The sequence below is a fragment of the Astatotilapia calliptera genome, chromosome 14 (genome assembly GCF_900246225.1).
Source record: "Astatotilapia calliptera chromosome 14, fAstCal1.2, whole genome shotgun sequence".
NCBI lineage: Eukaryota > Metazoa > Chordata > Actinopteri > Cichliformes > Cichlidae > Astatotilapia > Astatotilapia calliptera.
The window spans coordinates 10495439-10517905 of NC_039315.1; the positions used below are offsets into that span (position 1 = coordinate 10495439).

Genomic DNA, 22467 nt, shown 5'->3' on the forward strand with positions numbered 1-22467 from the left:
ATGATAGCAGATATATGCATTAGCAAGCAGTTAACCTGGAGAGTATGTCCGATATTGGGAAAGTATGCTTTCTAAAATAGTGATAAACCCATAACTCTATTATTGTCTCATACTACTCAATCATGTTTTACATTTCTGATCAAATTTGTATGTCAACACTGACTGAGATAATGAGACTCAATACTACAGAAAGCTCAGAAAGCCCTGTTCCTCATAAGATAAATGTTACGTTTAAATGTCAATACAATGACACTTATGTCGCCTCTCTTGAAGAGATCTGCAATCTTTATGCATTTCCCACAACAATCCTGTCATGTCCAGTTCCCTCCAGAAAACGCACACATTCAAGTTGTCCATATGTTTTATTTTTTAATATACTCATATATAAATACATACATTTGCATATGTCATTCTTGATTTTGGCTTCAGCACAAACAAGCAAGCTGGTGGAGGCACAGAAAAGACAAAAAAACCTTGAGTGGGATATAAAGCAAGAAGTAATCCAGTGGATCAAATAATAAATGAGAGAACACAAACACATGTTAAGTCAAACCCTTGATGAAAACCAAAGAACTGGGTGAAGTGTCCCTGACAACACCTAATTTTGACTGCATCCATCTTATGCTTTAATAAATTACATAATAGGGTGCAGCTTTCATGTTGGTTCACAAAGAAATGATGCCAGCATTGAGCTGACATCATTTCTTTGTGAACATTTTTCATATTTCATCATTTCTTTCATACATGATGACACAGGCTGACTGACGTTTTTGTTCAACAGTAGAGCAAACAGGATTCAAATAATGTATCAGGGGGAAAAATAATTACTGAAAGATTAAGCAAATAAGTAATGCCGATTACATTAACACAATTACCAAGAATTCCATTCCATTCTGGGTGAATTTTTCCCAAAAACTCCAAGCTTTTATGGCCAGTTTTAAATCATTGTGAGGTTGCACAAGATATAGTCGGTCCACGAAAAGGCCAAGCTCATCATTACCACTATGCAGCCCAGCTAAAAGGCACAACGCTGCTTTTTGTACATGCGCTCAAGGGCACTGCTCATTCATATTGTTTTATTATCTAATACGTTTAAATGTTCAGCTTCAAACATTTGATGATATTAATACAACATATTCCCACAAGCTTTTGGTTAATATGTTATCCATTTGTTATGGACCATCATTGCAAAAGGAGCAGTCACCTTAGAGGGAGACTTTTTAATACAGCGAGGATCAGCATGGCAGGCCCACCACTGAAGGAATTCAACAGAATGTCATGCTGACCTCCACGGGTTATTTTGTCACTTGAGATTTTACTCAGTTCAATATGATTGCAGTTTATACAGTGAACAGTAAATACTATGCTTCTGCAGACAGTGTCAGCAGATCAGTAACAAAACTTTGATATCACTTTAACAGAAGAGGAAAAAAAAACAGAATATAAAAAGGAGTGATTTCTGCTGAATTCATCTCACAAGCAGAAGGTACAGTGGTGTTGAAAACAGCGGTAGAGTGTGAGAATGAGACTTTAAGGCAATATTGGTAAGCACCACACCAACATCTCAGAGTCAAATCTGGGTTAAGATATCCTGTTGTTCATCAGTTAGGTAAAGAAGGTCAGAAGACGTTTTTCACTTGTCCTGCATTTTTTCCAGAATTGGCACAATCATGTCAAATTTAGGCCTCTTTGCTGGATCTTCGTTCATGCATATCTTCATGAGCTTGCAAATGTGGGGAGAGATGCCAGGGGGGATAGTGGGCCTCAACCCCTCCAAAGAAACCTATAAACCAGAACATACAGACACCTTAAATCCATTAAACTAACAGGTAATAACTGTGAGGTCTGTCTGCAAGCTGCTGATATCCATTTGTTAATCTAATAAGCAACAGTGCTGCTAACCTTCATGCCTATCTCCATGTTGGACAGGTCAGCAAATGGCACTTCCCTGGTTACCAACTCCCACAACAGGATAGCAAAGCTCCACATGTCTGCTGACCGGCGGTTTATCTCTTCTGGCTTCTTCTGAAGGGCTGAGCAATGCCAAGAAAAATAAAGAAGGTTATAGAGTAACGTAACGACATGCCACATCCTCAGACTACTGTGGAGAAATGAAAAGTTATTGCAACGAGTGAGGCTGTTCCTTCCTTAGGATGTGCCTAATTTGATAACATCATGAATAGCTGATCAAAATCACCACCTTGTGTCACTTGCGGTGTATTGTCAATGAGTCTGCAGAACTCAGGTACAAAATATAGTAGTCAATGGTCTACTAATCTGCAGCAAATAACATCCAAAAAAACCCCTGCATTATAAAACAAAATTGAGGCAATTTCTGTTTCCATTCTTGCAAACTAGTGTCTGCCTGCAAACAGCAGCAGACAAGCAGAAATATATACAGTATAAAGTGGGGAATCCCAAGGAATGCATTTTGCACGACAGTTCAGTATTTATCTTAAAAAAAAAAGCTTGAACAACATGGAGCTCTGTGGGCTTTTTGCCTGTGATCTAGCATCGTATAGTATATGTTGCTATGGAAACCAAATCTTGTAGATGAAGAGAAACTGAAGACATTTGAGCAGCCGATTTCACAAAGGAAGGTAGCAGGTTACAGATACAAAGCGCAGCACAAACCTAATGTCAGATTAAATACATTTACTTCAACAACAGTGTGTTGTGCCATCTGTTTAGTCTCACTGTAAGGTTAGTACATGTACATCAGCTTGGATTCCAGGCTAAAGTAAAATCTAACTAAACTAATGCCTCTGTAAGTGGCCATGTTTCTTTGAAGATTAAACAGCCTGTTTAAAACCAATTGCCAACCAGCCATTAAACCAAATTCCATAATCCTTTAGAAATGACTGAAATGTAAATATCATCATGTTGCAAAAGCAGTAGAAACATATTGTTGCAGTTCTTCTACAAAATGATACAATAAGCAAACTTGCTAATATAAGGAAAATTCGAAGCAGTAGTGCATTTCTATTATTACATATTACAAACAATTCTTGAATATAAGGCATATTATTAAAATCTGTTACCATGCCAACTATGTGAATTTGTTTTAAACACAAGAAACACTCCCTTGCATATCACAGCATACATACATGTTGTTTCTATGTAACTGGTGGTGATAAATCCCCTTCATCCCATCCCCCACACGCTGTTTCTGTTTGCTTCTCTGTTGCAAATGTTCCCTGGTTATTTTCACATTTTGTAATCAGTTTACGTTTCGAGCTAACTTTGATTTCAATCTATCTCCTGGGGAAATCAGCTGCAAATTACATTTGGCTCAGAGACAGTCTAGAGTTTCCTGCATCCATCATTCAAGTGCAAGCTTGTGTGGCTTCAGCTGTCACTTTGGATCTGTGCTGTATGACTGATGCCTACCCTCAGGGGCTACCCATGCTGGCGAGTACATCCTGCCAGGACACTGGAAGGAAAACTTGACGTCTGCCATGCTGATCCTTGCCGTCATGTCCTCATCTATCTGTGAAAACGGAAAACAGAGTTGACTTAGACGCCTCAAAAAACTGTACCATACATCTCTTATTCATAGTTTTCTTCTTCTTACCATTACACTCTTGCTGTTGAGGTAATGGCGAGGGATCATGGGTTCAAGTGTGTGTAGGAACGCCATTCCATTAGCAATGTCAAGGGCAAACTTGACCGCCTGTGTCTGATCCACCACAAAATCTGACAGCATGATGAAGAACAAGTAATAACAGGTTTAAGCCATGTCTTTCACTACATTACTGGATGACAGTGAAATCACTACTGTAGAAAAAGTGATGACAACTTAATGACCAAAACAAATACTTAACTCCAATAAATCACAAATCCCTACAAATCACCCAAACTGGTCACAAGTATGGCCTGTGACCAGAGTAGAGGTACTCACTGGTGCCTTCATGCAGCACGTTGTAGAGGGAGCCATAAGGCATCCAGTGTGCGATGATGATGGGGTGAGGGGCGGGAGGAGACTGACATGCTCCCAACATGGGTAGGACATTCGGATGGGAAAATATCCTGGGATTCAGCCCAAGAGGGAAGGACAGGGGAGACAGACAGACAAAAACAGGCAAATCCACAAAGGATTTGACATAAAAAGTATGAGATGCACCTCCCCACGAAATAAAATTATACACAGAATTTGGCTCAAGACAGTGCAAACAGACAAATGAGTGACTGTGAAGGCAAAAAACGAAAAAGTCTGCAGAGAAAAGTCAGGATTATATAAGAACCTGAGTTTGGGATACTCCTCATTGAAGTCTCTGCCTTTCCTAGTGGTCCAGTCACGAACTTTTAGCAGTTTAATGGCAATTTCATTTCCCTGCCAGCGCCCTTGCCAGAGCTATAGAAGAGAAACAAAAAAAGTGAATCTTTAATTCATCATTAGCAGCTCTGCATTAACATTGAGCACAATGAAAAACAAGAAGAAATTACCTCTCCAGACTGGTTCTCGTTTACTTTATGGGCTAGAGAAAGCTGTCTGTAGTCAATGCCTGCCTGTTTATTCAATGTTCCATTGCCTAAAAACACAAGACAGAGACATAACTCAGGACGCGAGTTAAAGCTCAGACAAAAAGCTCATTATTTATATGAAATCTGAAAAATCTGTGGAAATTTCAAAAGCCACATTAAGATTAATCTGGAGACTAGCACAGAACATTTTTCCATTTCATGCAGCACTCTGTGCAAAACTGTGGGTGGAAAGTGGTCAGCTAATAAATTGGTTTTTGGGTTGCTGGGACTCACGGGGACGGGTTCTGGTGGTGCCTTTCCAGAAACTGTCCTTGAAGGGAATTTTAGTCAAGTTCTGTCCCATTTTCTCAGCCTTTTCTGTATTGATAGTAAAATGAGAAAGTCAGTACAGAGCAACAAATCTGAAAGATGTATGACTGACGCTGACATTTTTTTTTTTAAAAACCAAACAGTCAAACCACAGGCATACCTCTGAGGAGTTCACGGAGGTGAGGTTTCCCTTTGTCCAATGGAGTTTCCCCATACTTGTTACAGATGCTCACTAGAGCTCCATTAGTCACAAGGTCCTGAGAAAAAACAAACGTTATCAACACTTTAAAAATACTTTAAAACACACAGGTTTTTAGCTTCATCGCCACCAGGAGGCACACTAACCTCAGCTACTTGGTCTTGTCCCCAGAAGCAAGCATAATGCAGTGGTGTGTTCCCGTGTTCATTGACGGCATTGGTGTCTGCTTTGCACTGGATCAGCTAAAAGAAGGAAAAACAACGGATTACATGCAGAGAAAGGCTGGTCAGATCTTGTTTAGGCTGTACACAGAGATGATCCCAATGCTGCCAAGAAAAATCATGCACAGTTGTTTTGCCTGTAGACACATACCAGAGGTATTGAGACGTGTCTAATATTAAACTCAGTAGCTGCTTTACAGCCATTTTAAAATCGACATCGTGGAGCAGAAGCCCGCCATTATATCAACAGGACTGTGTACAGGATAATACAAAATACCTTTCTTTCTTTTATGGACAAACATCAACAACTTACAGCAAATACACTTACTGCCACAATGTGTTTGCTGCACTTTGAAAACCCAGCTGTGTTTCCTATAAAGAAAAACACTGCAGGTTTAATATGCTGCATTGAAGTCCCTGCCGTTTGCTTTGCAGCTCCAATTTTGTCTGTGCATTTATATGTAGCAGTAAGCACATTTTATATTCATGCTTCAGTTTTGTCTGTTACAAAAGGTGCAAGTACAAGAACAGACAAGACATGTTTCAGCTGTTCAGATGATATCATTTTAGCTTTCACAATATCCTGTGCTAATGAACCAAACTTGCAGGGAGAGCATCATTTTGAAACTTGTATATTAAGATCTTGCATTTGCTCGCTCTCACTGCTCCGTCTCCAACCGATAACACAACCAATTTGTATAGAAAACCATTTTGATCCCCACTGCTCATTTCAAACTAACAACTGCAGGGATGATATTTTTGTTTTGTTCTTTTATATATAATCAGCTCATATAGAGAATAAGGCTTAAAGTTAGGTGCGTGACTGCTTTGCTACACAGATGTGCAGACACAGACAACTGTATCCAGAAGTTATCTGCTAGGCTTCACTTCTGCAAACTCTAGTCTGGTCCTCTTGACCATGTTTGTATTGCTGATACATAATGAGCCTGAAGTTTATGCTGGCTACAGTTCTAGTATTTAATAATCTGTTAATTACCACTCTTAAACAGACCTATAGACAGTATTAAACACAGATATTGCTTTTGAGTCAGAAAAAGAAAGCCAATGCCTTAAACCTGTAATCTATGTGAAAGCTGCCAGATGGCTTATGATCCTATAGAAGTCTGTGGGAAAATGGCTTTCTGTCTTCACCTCTGCAAACATTTTCCTGCTAAGTTTATGGTCTCAGTCACTCAGTTTGGGCCATACTGAATTTAAAAAAAAAATGAGTCTAATTTGGAAATCTCAGTCATATTATGTTTCAACATAGAGGATTATCTGTGGTATAAAACTGCACGCTCAACGGCAAATGACTTGTCAATCATGATTCATTAACCAATTAGCATGTAGTTTCAGTAGAGTCAGGTCTGCCCAGCCTCTGGGGTTTTTTTGCAACCAAGACAGCAACAACAGAAACAGTCAGCTCATGGCTTCAAAACAGGAAGCCAGAAACCAGTGGGTGATGAGGGCACAACAGTTGCATCCATCTTTTATACCACCTATTGTTACGTCCATTCAATCTATGAATGCAGCTTGCTCACCAAGCACTACTATCACTCCATACATAAAGAAAGCGGCAGTAGCCAGAAAGCCAAGGGTGAGTCCATAAACTAATGGGTGATGTCTGTCTTTTATACACAATCCATGACACGTTTATGATACATTTTATGTTATAGCCACAGTGGAATTCATCCAAGAGACTCTAGACAGAGTTACTGTGCTCCAGTGTTTACAAGAACTCTACCTTTCCCACAATGTCGCGATGTCCATGGCTGGCAGCCAGGTGCAGGGGTGTGTCGTCTCCCCGGTTCATGACATTAATGCGCGCTCCTCGCATGATGAGCATGTCCACCACATTGGAGCGACCCTCTCTGCAAGCCCAGTGGAGAGGGCTGAAGCCATGGTCATCTCTACAGGGGCAGAAGCAATACAAGCTGAGCATGTTTTTTTATACAAAAACCTGCTTAGCATAACCTGAGGGACAAAACATCAGCAATTTTCCACACAAACACCTCTGTGGTATAAATGGTAAAAACTACAGCTGTTTTGGGAAATGGGTTTTTGGTTTGACAAGAAAACTTCATAAAAAAAAAGAAAAACCCAGATCCTCAATGTAAAGATATACATGTTAAGTGAGATTACCAGTGCCTCCGTTCATGCTTAATTACCAGTGCAATGAGAAAACTGAGCTAAAAAATCTAATAAAATACATTTACACAACTGTTGCTTTAATGTAGATAACACAGCTCCAAAGCAATGCTATGAGTGAGTTCTATGAAAAAAATTGAATGATTAATCCTTCACAAAGCCTGAATTTACTGCAAAAATACTTATTATATTTGTTCCCAATAATCTGTTATGCCAGTGATGTGAAGCTGAGTTATGTATGCATGATAAGTTTATTCATTTTTACAGTCATTTTCTGCTTCTGTAAAAAAGGAAGCTCATGCGACTCAGTGACAAAAGCTAATAAGCCTCTGGCACTCATCATTCCTGTCTCGGTGACAGCAGCAATGCCACATGTCGCACAGTGGCCTCGATTATATGACAGACACACTGATGGAGTGTCTTCACTGTGAAACACAGTAACACAGAGATTAAGACACAGGAAGAGCGCAGTGACAGAGTCGATCACGAAAAAGACTGGACAAAAAAACAGCAGCGCTGAAGTCCTTAAAAGGCTCAGTGAGCCGCGAGTATGACTCTGTCTCATCACTCCACTCACTTCTACCAGATCATCTGGACTACTATGATGGATTTTACTTTCCATGAGCACAGTGCTCTTTTTAATATCTTTTTCACTTCTTCCAAAATTATAAGTAGACAGACAGCATAATAATAAGATCTGAGAACTGAGGGAGTATTATGATTCTGCAGGAATTTGAACCGTCTGCCCCAGCACTCAATTCACTGGCTTGTATTCACACAAAACAGCATCAAGAGTCCCACAGAGACCCTCAGTCCCACAACACACATCTAACTGTGTGACCTGCTGTGGATCAACTCAGAGAGCAATTTCCTCTCAGACCAAAAGGCCAAATCCTGAAAACTAATTAGCTTCAGTTTAGGAGAGAAAAACTACCCACACACTTTTCTAATCTGATTAGCTTTCAGTGCCAAGCAAGTCTGTTTGGGGGAGGAAGTGGAGCATCAAGGTTCATGTACATCTTCTGTAAAATCAAGAAATTACAAAATAAGCAAAATTGTGCTCTGTATGGGCTTAAATGTTCTGTTTAACAACAGCTGCCATGGATGGATTAGCTTTAAAACATATCTGTCCTCATCTGTCCTGAGAGTTTTACATTTGAATTCTCTTACAAATCAAAAGCTTCTCCAATGATACAATGTGCTGCTTTTTTCAGTTTTATGTCACTGAACAACTTTGAGTTGTGGCTTTAAATAAGAAAAATAATAATAATTCCCTATAGCTTTTGACAGTGTGATTTTCTTTTAGAGTTTCCTGAGTTGATGCACAACTTGTTCAAATATGACTTGTGCAAAACATTTTAACAAAATAAAGATTTTAGATGAAGTTATTTCCCTTTATTTTTCAAGATATATCTTGAAAAATCTAAGTTCAGTTAACTCATTTTTATTCAAATATTTATATAAAGCAATTTTATTCTAAAAAAAAGTACACAATAATAGCTCAGGTCCACATATAAATGCTGAAAATGTACTGTGGTTACATCAAGTAAGCCTCAACACTGGTCTCTGTGTGTATTTTTGTTACAGGATGGATTTTCCCTTTAAGCTACCATCATCCCACAAACCCATGAGGACTTGAGTGCCAGGGTTTCCTCTTGCTCACTCCCTCCTCACTGACTGCAGTAATTTATTTCAGGCACTTTCACCTGCCAGCAGAACTCATCCGGGCAGACTGAAGAGCCAGAGGAAGCGTCCCTGTCTGCACCTTGTATGTCTGCACTGACATCTCCACTGGCTCATATAACAAGCCTCGGCTAAAGAAAAACAAATCCACTGAAATATCTAAAAAGCAGCTACGGGAATAGTAAATTAGTGTTTTTACTCTTGAAAAACTCATTTTTCTAGTATTCATTTTATTCATTCAAATATCCAATGACAAGAAGGATCATTCTAAAATAAAAGGTACATAAACTACAGTAGAACTACCACAGCCAAATCACAGTGCATTTCTACCTAATACTTTATATTCTGATAGATGGGAAATTTTATCTCTTAGTGTTACAATTAACCTGATCATGTTAAATCCCTTTTGCAGTAGCTGCATACAAGAATAACAACCTGATACTAGCTACACTAAAAACAGCTAATCCGGGACTACAGCGACATATTTTTATTCAAATGTGCAGAGCATTTTCAAATTGATTGTTTAACATATCATACAATGTATTCTCTACCATTAAAAGTTAGAGAGGGGAATTTAAAAGAAAGTATAATTTATTGTTTCTTTACTCAATTAATTTGTGTTTGTTTTACTTCAGTTCAGACACATGGAGCAGAGCACAGGAGACACAGTGAAAGTAAAGATCACATTACTTGAGTTAAAGCTTCTCTTCACTGCAGAATTGATCTTTAAATCCTCATTCTCGTCCACAGTCCTGAATAAGCAAGCTCCATCACATCTTAAAGACCTCAGTCTCACATTGACCCAACAGAGCACTTTGCTCTCAGACTGCAGGTTTTGAGCCTTCAGCTATGAGGCTGCTCTTCTGCAGAACCAGCCTCCAGTTTGGGTTCAGGAGCCAGACATCATCTCTACTTTTAAAATTAAACTAAAAAAAAAATCTGTTTTGATGAAGCTTACAGTTAAGGCTAGATCAGGTGCCTCTGAACACTCCCTTAATTATACTGCTATATGCTTGGGCTGCTGGAGGACGTTCCATGATGCACAGAGCGTTTCTTCTCCACAATCCTATTTTCCCTCCTGTTGAACTGACATACAGCTGTTTACTGTCATTAACTTCTTTCCACTCACTCCCACAGTCTGTTTTGTTCTTGGATTTCTATGCTCCTTTTTTCTTTTCGTCTTCCTGTTAACCTAACAACCAGTTGCAGCAGATGGCAGCCCCTCTTTTTTTAGATGGAAATAATAATAATAGTAATTATTATTATAATAATAACCCAATAACATAAGACCTGAATCAAACCTTATGATCTCTGTCAATGCTTAGCACTGCTTGTTCTGAATCCATTACTACCCATTTGAACAAGAATTTAGACCACTGTGTTTCCAATTACCCACCATCAATCAACCACAGCAGTCATACTGGTCAATGGAGCTCTATGTTAGAGGTAAAAAATGCTTGGACATGGTACAGATACCTTACTAGGAGTCAAACCAAAGAGCAAAACTAAATATTATTATAGTACTATCACTTAATCTGTCAACGGTCTGACTTCAAGCTTTCCCAGAAGTTGAAGACACTATGGATTTAGGGAGAATAGGGAATAGGGAGAAAACACACATGTGAAAAAGTCTTTGCCTCCTTCCTGTTTTCTTAGTGTTTTTCATATTTGTCACACTTACATGTTTCAGATTATCAAACAAATTTTAATATTAGACACAGATAACCCAATTAAATACAAAATGCAGTTTTCAAATGATGATTTCATTGATTAAGGGAGCAAAGTTATTTAAACCTACCTGGTTCTGTGTGAAAAAGTAATTGCCCCTCTTGTTAAATCTTGAATTAGCTGTGATTAACCCCCTTTTTTTGGAGAGCTAAGCTTAAAAAAGGCGGTTCTGAAAAGACGAGGAGGTCAGATTTCCTCCACAGTACTGTGAAAGACTCATTACCAGTTATCGCAAAGTTATCGCAGTTGTTGATGCTCAGGCTGGCCCAACCAGTTATTAGGTTTACAGGGAATTTACTTTTTCACACAAGGCCATGTAGGTCTTTAATAATAAACACCTGCATTTTGTGTTAATAATAATGATCCACCAACCAGTAAAATGGTACTGTAAAAAATACTGAGAGACAACATCAGAACATAATGACCACATTACAAATATTTAGGAGAATATGTTTTAAACTTTGCAATTAGAGTCTTCTAAACTTGGCGGCAGCAGTAAGGGGAAATGAGTGGAGCTATCTAATACCACAGGGAGACATACAGGAAACATATCAGTAGAGAAGGGGGAAGGTGATGTGGGCTGCTATGGCTTAACTATGCATTCCTCTTTTGAAAAATTCACTATACAGCCCCACATACACAAAGATTTTCTGTCTGTCTTTTCAGCCCTGCCCACAATAATAAACTCCTCCCCTTAGCCCTCAGTTCTGGTAGGTGGTAAAAGCTTCCCTTGAGGCCCATGTGTTGCTCCTTGTAAGGAGATTCTGCATTCCACTACTACTGTTCATGTGGGAGTTACATCAGTGTAAACACATCGTCATTGTAGAGCATAGAAAATATCTCAGGGAGGGTTCTGTCAGGCAAGAGCACAGTAAGTTTACTAAAACACAGAAAAGGAAGGCTTGAGGCTCTGTAGTGTCTTATACACTGGAGGACACACATCAGCCGGAAAAGGGAACTAGACGTGTAATCAACTAATGGGCGAGTCGCATGCATGAATCCACACTGGCTCAATGCAATCAGATAGACTCACAAGAAGTGGAAAAAACAAAGGAAACAGGAAGCCAAAGAAAAGGAAAAAAATATAACTTTCTGAATAAAGTGTATGTATAGACAGACATATCTTGTTTGCATCTATTTTTAGAATACAGCTATATTTTCAAGTTATGATGTATATTCTCAAGTTCCTCTTTTATATTTAGAGCAAACACGTCCCAAATAAGAAAAAAAAAAGATGCTGACCAAATAGCAATTTTAACAACATTAAAATATTTCTTGAAACATCCCTGTGCCTCTGACGTTACCAGTTATCTTTTCTGTCAGTTAACAAATGTTTTCTTGGTTACAACCATGTCAAAAAAAAAAGAGGACGACCACTAATCCAAAAAAAGCTCTTTCGTTTTCATAGTACTAGCAACATAATGAAAGCTTGACAACTATGTCATTTGCAAATGAATAACTGTCAGTAAAAAAAAACCCTACCACAAGTCCACTAAAACAGAGAGAAATGGAGAAGGAAAGAGAACAGCTACCACTTACACAAGGAACATAATTAAATTGACTCATTTATTATTTCTTTGTTTGCTTTGAACACAAACACCGGTAGTCTAAATCTTAAACAGAGCTCTCTAAAAAGACAAGATTCGTGGGTGGCCATCCAGACTGGACTGCCAAGTTTTTCCCAATGTAGCCAGCTTAGGATAAAAACAGCAGCCCAGGACTCTTAATCTGGAACTATTAGACAGAAAATGCTGTGTACTAAATGTGTCATGTCAGAAGTAAAGTACAATATTTTCTGCATCCAAATCCATCCAAAACCAAGTTGTATCCAGAGCATGCAGAGCCTGATTTTGACTGCTGTGACTAACTATACCATCACAGCATGCTTCCTGTCCAACATCATGCTTTTGATTTACTGTGCTGGCATTCTAAACATAAACATGCGCACACAAGGAAATGGGTTCAACGGCAGTCCACAATCTCACAGAGGATTGAAAAGGCGGGCTTTCAGACTGCACCAGAGAAGAACTTTAAGAATAAAACATTTTAAATAAAACACAAGATCACATTTGAAATTTTGAGCCACGCTATTTGGAATCACAAATTCATGTTTTAGCAAGTCACAAGCAAGCAGGCACAGCTGCTTGGGGATATAAATGAAATTCTTAATTAGGATTCCAGTATCCAACTTTCATTTGAAATAATATGGACAGAAGTGACTGATAAATTCTGGCTATGAAAAAAACTGCAGCTCACCCTTGATTGAGATCATTCTCTGTGTTGTCCAGCCATAAACGAACTGCCACTGCATTGCCTTCCCGGCACTGAGTGAATATATCATCCATTTTGGCTGGTGTATTGTTTTTCTTCTAGGACGCACCCGTGGGAGCAGATGCAGAACTAAACTGGGACAGACAAGAGTTGCAACCCGATGGGTTCAGGCACGTCCTGGCCAGCATCAGTCCCTCATTTGGGACAGTATGAACCACAATCAGAGCAGCACCAACACGACCCTAAAGAAATTGATTTAAAGAAAAATGGTCACTCAGTTAAAATAATTTCTTAAAAAACAAAAACAAAAAAACAAAAACAAACAAACAAACTGCTGTACAAACCTAAAAAGGAGAAAGCCTACAGACAAGACAACCTAGTGTTGAGTAATCTCCAACTGAGTAATACAGGGTGGGTATGCCGTTTACAACACAGTGACTCACAAAATGTAGCTGTATGAAAAAATAGCCCTGGACACCATGGACACCAGAATAGATAAATATAATCATCCAGAGTCAAACTGAAGTCTGTATTCCTTTAATACACCGGCAACAGACTAATATATTATACTGATTATACTAATATATTGATAATAAATCAATCACTTCATGGCCCTATCAAGTTTACAGTCTGGATTTGCTGCTCTTCTTTGTAGAAAGAAAGTGGTTGATTTTTTATTATCTTCGTATTGGTTTTGCAGCTCTAATTGATTGTGAGACTGGTATTAGCCAATAAGTGGGACGGTATAATATGATAATACAATATTTTTTTTATTTTTTTTTCAGTATGGTCACAACCTAAGTTTCACGCGCCATTGATCCACGCAGTTTATACCATTTACACTCCCAACAATGTTGTCACTGCCTGACTAGCTGCTTTGCTATCCGGCTAACACAGTGAGGGGAAAGCTCACTTAAGTCAGCCGCCTAGTTCTTCTACTCGTGGCAGCACCACCGACTGCTTTTACTCCACCATATGGAAGATATATATCTTGGTTAGCTCCTCACGATAAACTTGCATCTTCTACGTCGTGAAATAAAATCCATTTGGGTCTGTGCTAACAAGCTAACTATCTATCCTGCCGCGGGGGCTGTCCGTGTTTCTCTCATTTAACGGTGACCGACTGAGGATTTCACTCGAACCATCATTTAATAGTTTAAACAGGTCAAATTAAAAAAAAATTATTTACCTCCATGCCTTTAAACTTACCGGATATATTAGCTTGTTGCGGTGTATTGTAGCTGTACAGAGGAAAAGTTACAAGCCTTGCTGTGTTACCTTCAGCATTCAGAGAGCTGTGCGTCCACACCCGTACGTACGTGGAGGAAGAAGAGAGAGAGAGCCGCCTATAGGTTGCAAGGAGAATTGCAACGATTTCAAATTCACCCCCTGAGGTCATGATTTTTTTTCTTGAAATAATTACATTTTATGTGTACAAAAATCTAAAATACGAAGCTCAGCTCAGGATTACAATAAATGCCACCATGTCACTACATGTAGTCTATAACATGTTGCTCTGAGACCTAATGTTACACACTACAGACTCAGACAGCTGATGTCAGACCTCCAACTAGAGCATATATTGAATTAAAATCAAATTCAAATTTTATTTGTCACACACTTAAGGGAGCGGAAGCGCTTCCCAGACCTCAACAGTGGGAAGAGTCCATTGTTGGGATGGGAAAGGTCCATCATAATCTTCCTAGCTTTAGTCTTGCACCGCTTGGTTTAGATGAACAGCAGGTCAGGAAGCTCTGATCGAATGATGCGTTCGGCCGAGCGCACCACTCTTTGCAGATCTTGTCTGTCCTGCTTGGTGCTGTTACCAAACCAGGTGCAGTTTCCCTTCAGGACGCTCTCGATGGTGCAGGAATAAAAGTTCTTGAGCACCCTCAGTGGCAGATGGAAATCTCTAAGCCTTCTGAGGAAGAAGAGACACTGTCGGGTTTTCTTAACCAGGGTTCTAATGTGGCAGGACCATGACAGGTCCTGAGTGATGTGGACATCCAGGTACCGGAAACTGTCCACTCTCTCCGCTGGCATGCCATTGATGATCACGGGCTCATAATTCCTCACCTGCTTTTTAGTGAAGTCCACGATCAGCTCCTTAGTCTTGCTGACATTTAGGAGGAGGTTGTTCTCCTGGCACCAGGTCTCCAGGTTCCTAATCTCCTCCAGGTAGGCCTTCATGAAGGACACACACACACACGCACCGTTTTGAACCTTGTAAAGGATCTGAGTTTTACAGAGGGTCAGTTTAAATTGTCATATCTTCCTTCTGAAGTGACATAGGGCTTTCTACTTATTTCATTTAAAAGCAAACAAATGAACAAGGAAGGAGCTTTCCTAGTGGGTCCACTTAAGCGGTAAACATGTAAATAAAACTGTCTGTTGTTTGTAGTGTCTGCAGATTAAGTTTAAATTCTCCATTCTTCTGTCTCTAATCATAAGCACAAAGACATGTTACAGACACATTTTGGGGTCTGTAAAGGGGAAAATCCATCCTTAAACACAACATTTCTTGTCATATTGCATGGTATGTAATATGATGTTTAAGAAAGTTTTTTTTATTACAGGTGATTAAGAACATACATATGGCCTCAGTGGTCTGGAAATCATTCCCTCCGTCTAATTTACTAGTTTTAAGTAAACAAATAATTTCAAGTAAAGTAAGTTTCAAATTTCAAGTAAAAAGGAAAAATGTTTTTTTTAATTTTATTTATTAAACCCAGTGTGTCCTTTTGCGTGTCCCTAATTACAGAATATAACAATTATGCAACAAATATATTGTGTATTTGATATGTAGGTTTACTTAAGTCAGTCCGTCTGTTTATTGTTGTTTAGATTGGATCTTACAAATATCTATAAGATCCTAACAAAAACACTGTTAATTTTGATTATTCAGAGACATGTTTGGTGAGAGAAATCTTTGTAAAACTATATTTTCTTGAAAATCGTTGGAGCCACTGAAGAGTTGCATTTTTATTTTAACTATTTTTAAGTTGTTTTTATTAATACAACTTAAAATCCTTAAAATTAAGAGAAGCTGAATGTTTATCCACGTCATCACGGAAAACGCCATTTCCCAGATATCTCCGGTGTGCTTACGTCAGTTATGTGCGCCCGTAACTCTGTTTTGCTCCCCTGACGCGCATGACACTGAACCAACGTGGCTTTTGCTTGAGAATAACTTTATTTCTTTTAGGTATTACGTGTAGTTACACGTTCATTAGATAAAAAGGTTTCATGCAAACAGCGGGAAGAGTTCCTCTGACACGTAAATCAACTCGTTTTGCTGCCTGAGAAACAAACTCGTGAGTAGTTCAGACATCATATAGGACTATAGGTTTGCTCTCTGATAGCAAAGAAGTGCGCTCGAAAGAGTTTTTCATCTCCAGTAGCGGTTTACAAAGGTGTGCGTTTTTCTAAAAGGACACACAGAAACATGTTTAACGAGGATGAAGACTGGAATGATGAAGAAGAGGGTCAGATCTTGAGTAAACCTGCCCTCAGTAACACCAAGAAGACAAGCAGTGGCATCAATGTGAAGGTACGTGTTTCTTTTGCGCTTACGGAAAACTTTTTATTCTCGCAAAGCATTACTATGTTTCTACTTATGGTAGTCGCTACTCGTTTTAAAAATATATTATTCAACCTGCTGTGATCCTCTGATCAGCCCAGGGTTGTGGGTAAAAGCAGCCTGATGCGGACACTGAAGACTCTGGGGTCAGTACCAGAGTGGAAGAGCGACAACCATAAACAGGACAGTGATGAAGACTCCGAAGAAGCTCCATCAAACATTAGGACAAAGAAGAAGAGAAGAAAAAAGAGAAAACTTGCAGAAAAAACAGAGGAGCAGCAAGAGAACACAGACCAGATCTTAAAGGAGGAGAAACCTGCACCAAAAAAGAGGAAGAAAAACAATAAAGCTGGTGAGTAATTAGCTGGTTATAAGCTTAGAAATCTGACACAGTGGTTTGCCACATTAGAGTTTTTAATCCAGCATCTGTAATTGGAGTGTTTGGATGTACAGTATTGTGCAAAGTCTTGAATCACATCTCATTTCTTTGTATTTTTTTAAGAAAATGAGAAATTAGTTCATCTATTTAGAGGTCGCCACTGCAGGCCATTTGTTTCCATCTCACCCTGTCCCTAGCATCTTCCACTGTCAACCAACCCTCTGCATGTCCTCTGAGTTCTTCCTCTTTTTCTCCTGCCTGGGAGTTCCATCTTCAGCATCATTTGTCCAATATGTCCAGCATCCCTCCTCTGCACATGTCCAAACCATCTCAGCCTTGCCTTGCCTCTCTAACTCTATCTCTAAACTGCTCAGCATGCTCATATCTAATCCTGTCTAACTTTGTCACTCCCAGTGAAAATCTTAGCATCTTCAACTCTGCCACATCCAGGTATGCCTCTTATGTTTTTGTCTTAAAACTCTACATCACAGCAGGTCTCACTACCATCTTAAAAAATTTCCCTTTCACGTTTCAGGCTGTCCTTCTGTCACTCGTCTCTACCCAGCCTGCACTCTCTGCTAATTATCTGTTGTTTTTGATGATCTTGCCCTGGTCTTTTAACTTGTCCACCTTCATGACCTCTATTTCTTGCATCTTCACTGTTACACATGTCCCCCTCTCATTCACACACATGTATTCTGTCCTCCACCTCTCCGGGCTCTCTTCCACACACTCTCACTACAGATCACAGTGTTATCTGAAAACACCATTGTCCATGAGAATCCTGCCTAAACTCATCTTTCACCACTGGAAACAAAAAGGGAGTCAGATGTAATCCAGTCACCACATTAAACCTATCTGTGCCTCTTACCGCACACCCCACCACAGTCTCTGTGTCCTCATTCATGTCCTGGACATCTTCATATACTTCTGTCCATCTGTCCATACTATATGCTTTCTCTAGAGCCAAATAGACACAGTGCAACACCTTCTGACCTTCTCAATGCTTCTCCATTGTGGTGCAAAAATACTATTTTATATCTGTCAATCTGTGTTATCTTTGGCATTTCTTTGTAGATTCAATTCAATAAATGGGGATAAATTATGCTCTTGCAACAGGCTGCAAGTAACAATTCAAAATTAGTTGTGTTAGATGTCTTTCTTTGCCCTGAAAAAGGTCAGGTGGAAGGATAGAAATGAGTGAAGAAGCAGCCAATGTCCAAAGAAAAACTTAAGACTTAAGTCTTTCAGAAAGCCTGGAGAACTATTGCTCAAGATCACTACATCATTGCAAAAGTCTGGCTCCTTGGAAGAAAAACTTAAAGAAATTAGGGGTCACTGAAGACTTTTGCATAGTACGTAGTACCAGCCTCAATCTTTCCTGAGTGTAAAATATTGACTAAACTGTTTTTTTGTTTTCTTCCAAAAGGATCTTCAAAGGCAAATGGCACATCTTCAGGGGAGGAGAAGAATAAAGAAATGACTGAATTGCTGATGAATGTAAACGATCCACAGAACACAGAAAAGATTGGCAGAAAACAGTGGAAAAACAAAATGAAGAACAAGAGGAAATGTAAAAATAAATACCGCCAGAAACAGCCTGAGGAGGAAGTAAATAAAGTAAAGTCTGTGGGTAAACATGAACTAAAGGAAGTAGTTAAACCTGATTCACATAGCAACAGCAACACTGGCAAAAACAATCAAAAAAAGAAAAATGAGAAACACCCTGAGGAGGCGAGTAATGAGAAGGAAACAAAGTGTGTCCCAGTTCAGAAATGTGTGCCTGAATCTTCTGCTGATGGATCAGAACAGAAAACACGTGAACCTGCAGTGGAGATTAAAGTTAATCAGCAGCAGTTCCCCATGAAAAGACTGAAACCTGAGCAGAGCAAAGCTCAGAGTCTGAAAAGACAGAAGCTGCAGAGGATGCTGCACAGCGAGGAGACAGAGCACCACGAGACTCCTGCAGAGCAGGAAGATAAGCCAGCAGAGTCAGAGGAAGAGGTGAAACAAGACCGCTCTGCCTCCCTCAGGTCCCGGATGGAGCAGCGGTTGGAGGCCGCTCGTTTCCGCTACATTAACGAAGTTTTGTACAGCACGTCCAGCGGCGAGGCGAAGCGTATGTTCAAGCAGGACCCACAGGCTTTCTGGATCTACCACAAAGGTTACACGGCTCAGGTTCAGAGGTGGCCCGCCAATCCAGTGGACGCCATCATCTCTTATATTCAGAAAAAGTGAGAAGCCTTCAATTTTCTGTGATGTTAATGCATGAAATAGAATTTTGCCCACAACCAAGGAATCTTCATGATTACAAATTTATAAAATTGTGCCAAATTTTTCAAATGTGTATGCCTATAGCTGGCATACACATTTACACCAGCAACACAAACAAGCACATTGTGTTCTTTACTCCCACCCTTTTAACCTTTGGGCCAGTAGAAGCTGTGATATGACTGTGAAACAATCAGGTAATATATCCATGAAGTATAAACACTGAAATGTTTTAGAATACAAATAGTTCCAAAGAGCACAGCTGGGAATATCCATTTATTTAAACTGCTTTAGCATTAATTGAATAGGGGGTTGGAGCACAGACCACTTAAAGTGCTCTCTGGTCAAGAAAGTGTGAGACCGCCTGATAATGGCTTTGCTATAACAATCCTTGGGCAGCGTTTCAAACAGAAACAATTAACCTGATGATAACAAAGCCCACCTCTTTAAGACAAGTTCATGTGATGAAAAAGTCCCTTGGAGGCAGGGAAAAGCTCCAGAAAGCTGAACAGGACCTCTGAGCACAAAAGGTTTAAAATTAAATCTTAAATGTCTGCACTGCAGTGTGTTGTCTGACCGAATAGGTTGGTTTGTCAAACTGTGCACTGATGGAATTGTGCTTTAAGATCTTTTCATCACAGGATGATCTTTAAAGTGGGTCTTTGATGCTCATTTCCACCTCCATACTTTTTCTTGGACTTTACTAGAGTTGCTTTGCCTGATTCACCCTTCAAAATAATACTTTTGATTTAAGCCCCTCTGTTCGTCACCTGTCTAAACAAACTATTTTATCTCCTTTCCCTTTAAAACATCTTTCTTCTGAATTGCAAACCATCTTAAGCACAAGGACTGGACAGCAAGGCTACGATTTTCACAGAGCTGTGTGCCATTAAACAATGTGACATTGTGCATATATAAAAAAGAGAATAGGGAGGGGTTTCTGTCATTATTAGGCATCATATTCACACTAATGGAAATCCTCAGTTGGGTTCCTGTCTGCATAGAGCATGCAGTGGGGTTGGGACACCCACTGGCTCACCATAAATTCACCTGCAACAGAGATCACATCTGCTTCATTTGCTTCAAACGTTTGTGTTCTCACACGCACTTGTGTTTGGTAATGTCTGGAAAAAGTTCAATGTTTGCAGTGCATGTGTAAAACTGCTTAAGACAGGAGATTCTTAATCACCTCAGCTCAACATCTGAACGATTCATCATATTTTGAGCAGAAAGCACGGTGTGCTGTGTACACTGTTACTTTCAGACTTTTCCCAAAACATTTCCAGACCGTCTCTGCTCATCTCAAGAGTAAGAAGGAATTCTTCATGTAGAACTCTGGATGCTGACATCATTTATCTGCTGTAAACGGTAAACAGAAGACATTACTCTGCTGCACACTCTCGACAGCGAGGACTCACGCAGCTGATAATTTTGCACTGTGGGTGTTTAATCGATGCCTGGTTTTGCTGCTGTGAGAAGTTTGCCTCGTTAACATCAGCGGTTTGTCAGAAGACAACAGTTCTAACTAAAAGAAACACATCTACTGTACTGTTTTCTTTTTGCAGACCTTCCTCTCTCGTGGTTGCCGACTTTGGTTGTGGTGACTGTAAAATAGCGCGCAGCGTGAAGAACAAAGTTCATAGCTTTGACCTGGCAGCCACCTGTGAGCTGGTTACGGTCTGTGACATGGCCCACGTGAGTGTCTTTCTGCAAAATACAGACACAATTGCACTGCGATTGTCGTAAAATGGAACTAAAATGAAACGCCCCGTGTCTGCAGGTGCCTCTTAATGACGCCTCTGTGGACCTCGCTGTGTTTTGCCTGTCCCTCATGGGGACCAATCTGGCGGACTTTTTAGCAGAGGCCAATCGAGTGCTAAAAAAGAGGTGTGACAAGGATTCTGCATATGCATGTGTTTAATGTCGTGCACACACTGTGTTTCTCATTATTTTTTGGCACCTTTGTTGCAGAGGAGTCCTTAAAATAGCAGAAGTGGCAAGCAGATTCGACAACGTGCGAAACTTCATCACTGCACTGTCAAGTCTTGGATTCAAGATGGTGTCGAAGGTGAGAAAAAGGGGTGATGCTTGCGACCATGTTTACAGGAAAACAAGTACTTCTTCCTTCTTTAAAAAATTAAAGCATGTCACAGTTATAAGATGAAAGTCTGAATTAAACATGTAAATATATAATATTTACTGTGTTCAGGTGTATTTTCTTTCTTTTGTCGTCGTCCTTTTTAAGAGCCTGTTGCTGAAAAATGCTTAATAAATTTGTCACAAGTAGATCAATGTCGTCTAAACAACTGAGTCTGAAGAACACTTGGACCACGTGATGAGTAATAGCTTAAACATTCATGTTTGTCTGCTAGAATTACTGTTATTTTGTCTTTTTCTTCCTTTCAGGACACAGAAAATAGTCATTTCTACTCCTTTGAATTTGCGAAGACGGGAAAGGCTCCAGAAAATCTGAAGAAAGTTGGACTACAGTTGAAGCCTTGTCTTTACAAGAAGAGATGAAGATGTAATAGGAATTCATAAACTTCTCTGTGCATCAGTACATAACTGGACAATGCTTCACGGGGTCACAGTTAATATACACTTAAATGTATCATATTTTTTGGTATATTTTTGATTATTCCTTTTGCATTTTGTTATAGATACGTGATTTTTTTTTCATGTAACAGAGGTCTGTTAGTCTTTATCATCAGTATCAACATGGACGCACATTTTCTCATCACACAATGCACAGATCATTGATTGTATTGTTTACTCAAATACTGTAAATAAGAAATGTTTTTACAGTCCTGGAGTAAGTCACTGCGTTGGGTACAAAATCAAAAATGAAACTCGAGGCTGCTTGGTGACAGAAAGACAACTCTGTAAGTGCTACAATTGCTGTGGGAAAACCTTTAAAAGTCTTTAAAAATATAAACTTTTAAAAATAACTGTGTGATGTCTGTGATGCTTCAGACCCAACATGTCGTTCCCTAACCCTATTACAATTACTCTATATGAACAAACAACTGACTCCATAATTATTTTCCACAACAGTGCTGCAGAGAAGCTGCAGTTCAGTCTATTTACATCTGAATCACACATAGTACAGAAATGTATTTATAGCTTCACTCCTTTTGTCGTAGCAGATGGTCCTGACTAATTAAGCATTGCAAAGACACTAGAAGGACTTTTT

The 22467-nt window shown here is 39.4% G+C and overlaps 2 protein-coding genes across 4 annotated transcripts; one reads left to right on the top strand and one right to left on the bottom strand.

The window, feature by feature from the left end:
• Positions 1-356: 356 nt before the first annotated feature.
• Positions 357-14376, bottom strand: LOC113036077 (integrin-linked protein kinase). Of its 3 annotated transcripts, none has more exons than XM_026192124.1 (13): positions 14254-14376; positions 13030-13286; positions 6959-7124; positions 5140-5235; positions 4955-5051; positions 4759-4842; positions 4447-4532; positions 4245-4354; positions 3902-4029; positions 3575-3696; positions 3391-3490; positions 1903-2033; positions 357-1783 (listed from the first exon to the last, which is right to left on the bottom strand). In XM_026192124.1, the coding sequence occupies exons 2-13, from the start codon at positions 13116-13118 to the stop codon at positions 1634-1636; spliced, it is 1359 nt and encodes a 452-aa protein (XP_026047909.1). In that variant the 5' UTR covers positions 13119-13286; positions 14254-14376; the 3' UTR covers positions 357-1633. The 3 variants fall into 3 exon arrangements, with proteins under 3 accessions (XP_026047909.1, XP_026047911.1, XP_026047910.1); XM_026192126.1 differs by having other exon boundaries at positions 14323-14341; XM_026192125.1 differs by lacking the exon at positions 14254-14376 and adding an exon at positions 13389-13463.
• A 1781-nt stretch (positions 14377-16157) lies between these two features.
• rrp8 (ribosomal RNA processing 8) lies at positions 16158-22222 on the top strand. The gene is made up of 8 exons (XM_026192123.1): positions 16158-16358; positions 16477-16594; positions 16721-16976; positions 18433-19237; positions 20840-20969; positions 21055-21161; positions 21246-21342; positions 21681-22222. The coding sequence occupies exons 2-8, from the start codon at positions 16490-16492 to the stop codon at positions 21792-21794; spliced, it is 1614 nt and encodes a 537-aa protein (XP_026047908.1). The 5' UTR covers positions 16158-16358; positions 16477-16489; the 3' UTR covers positions 21795-22222.
• Positions 22223-22467: the final 245 nt, after the last annotated feature.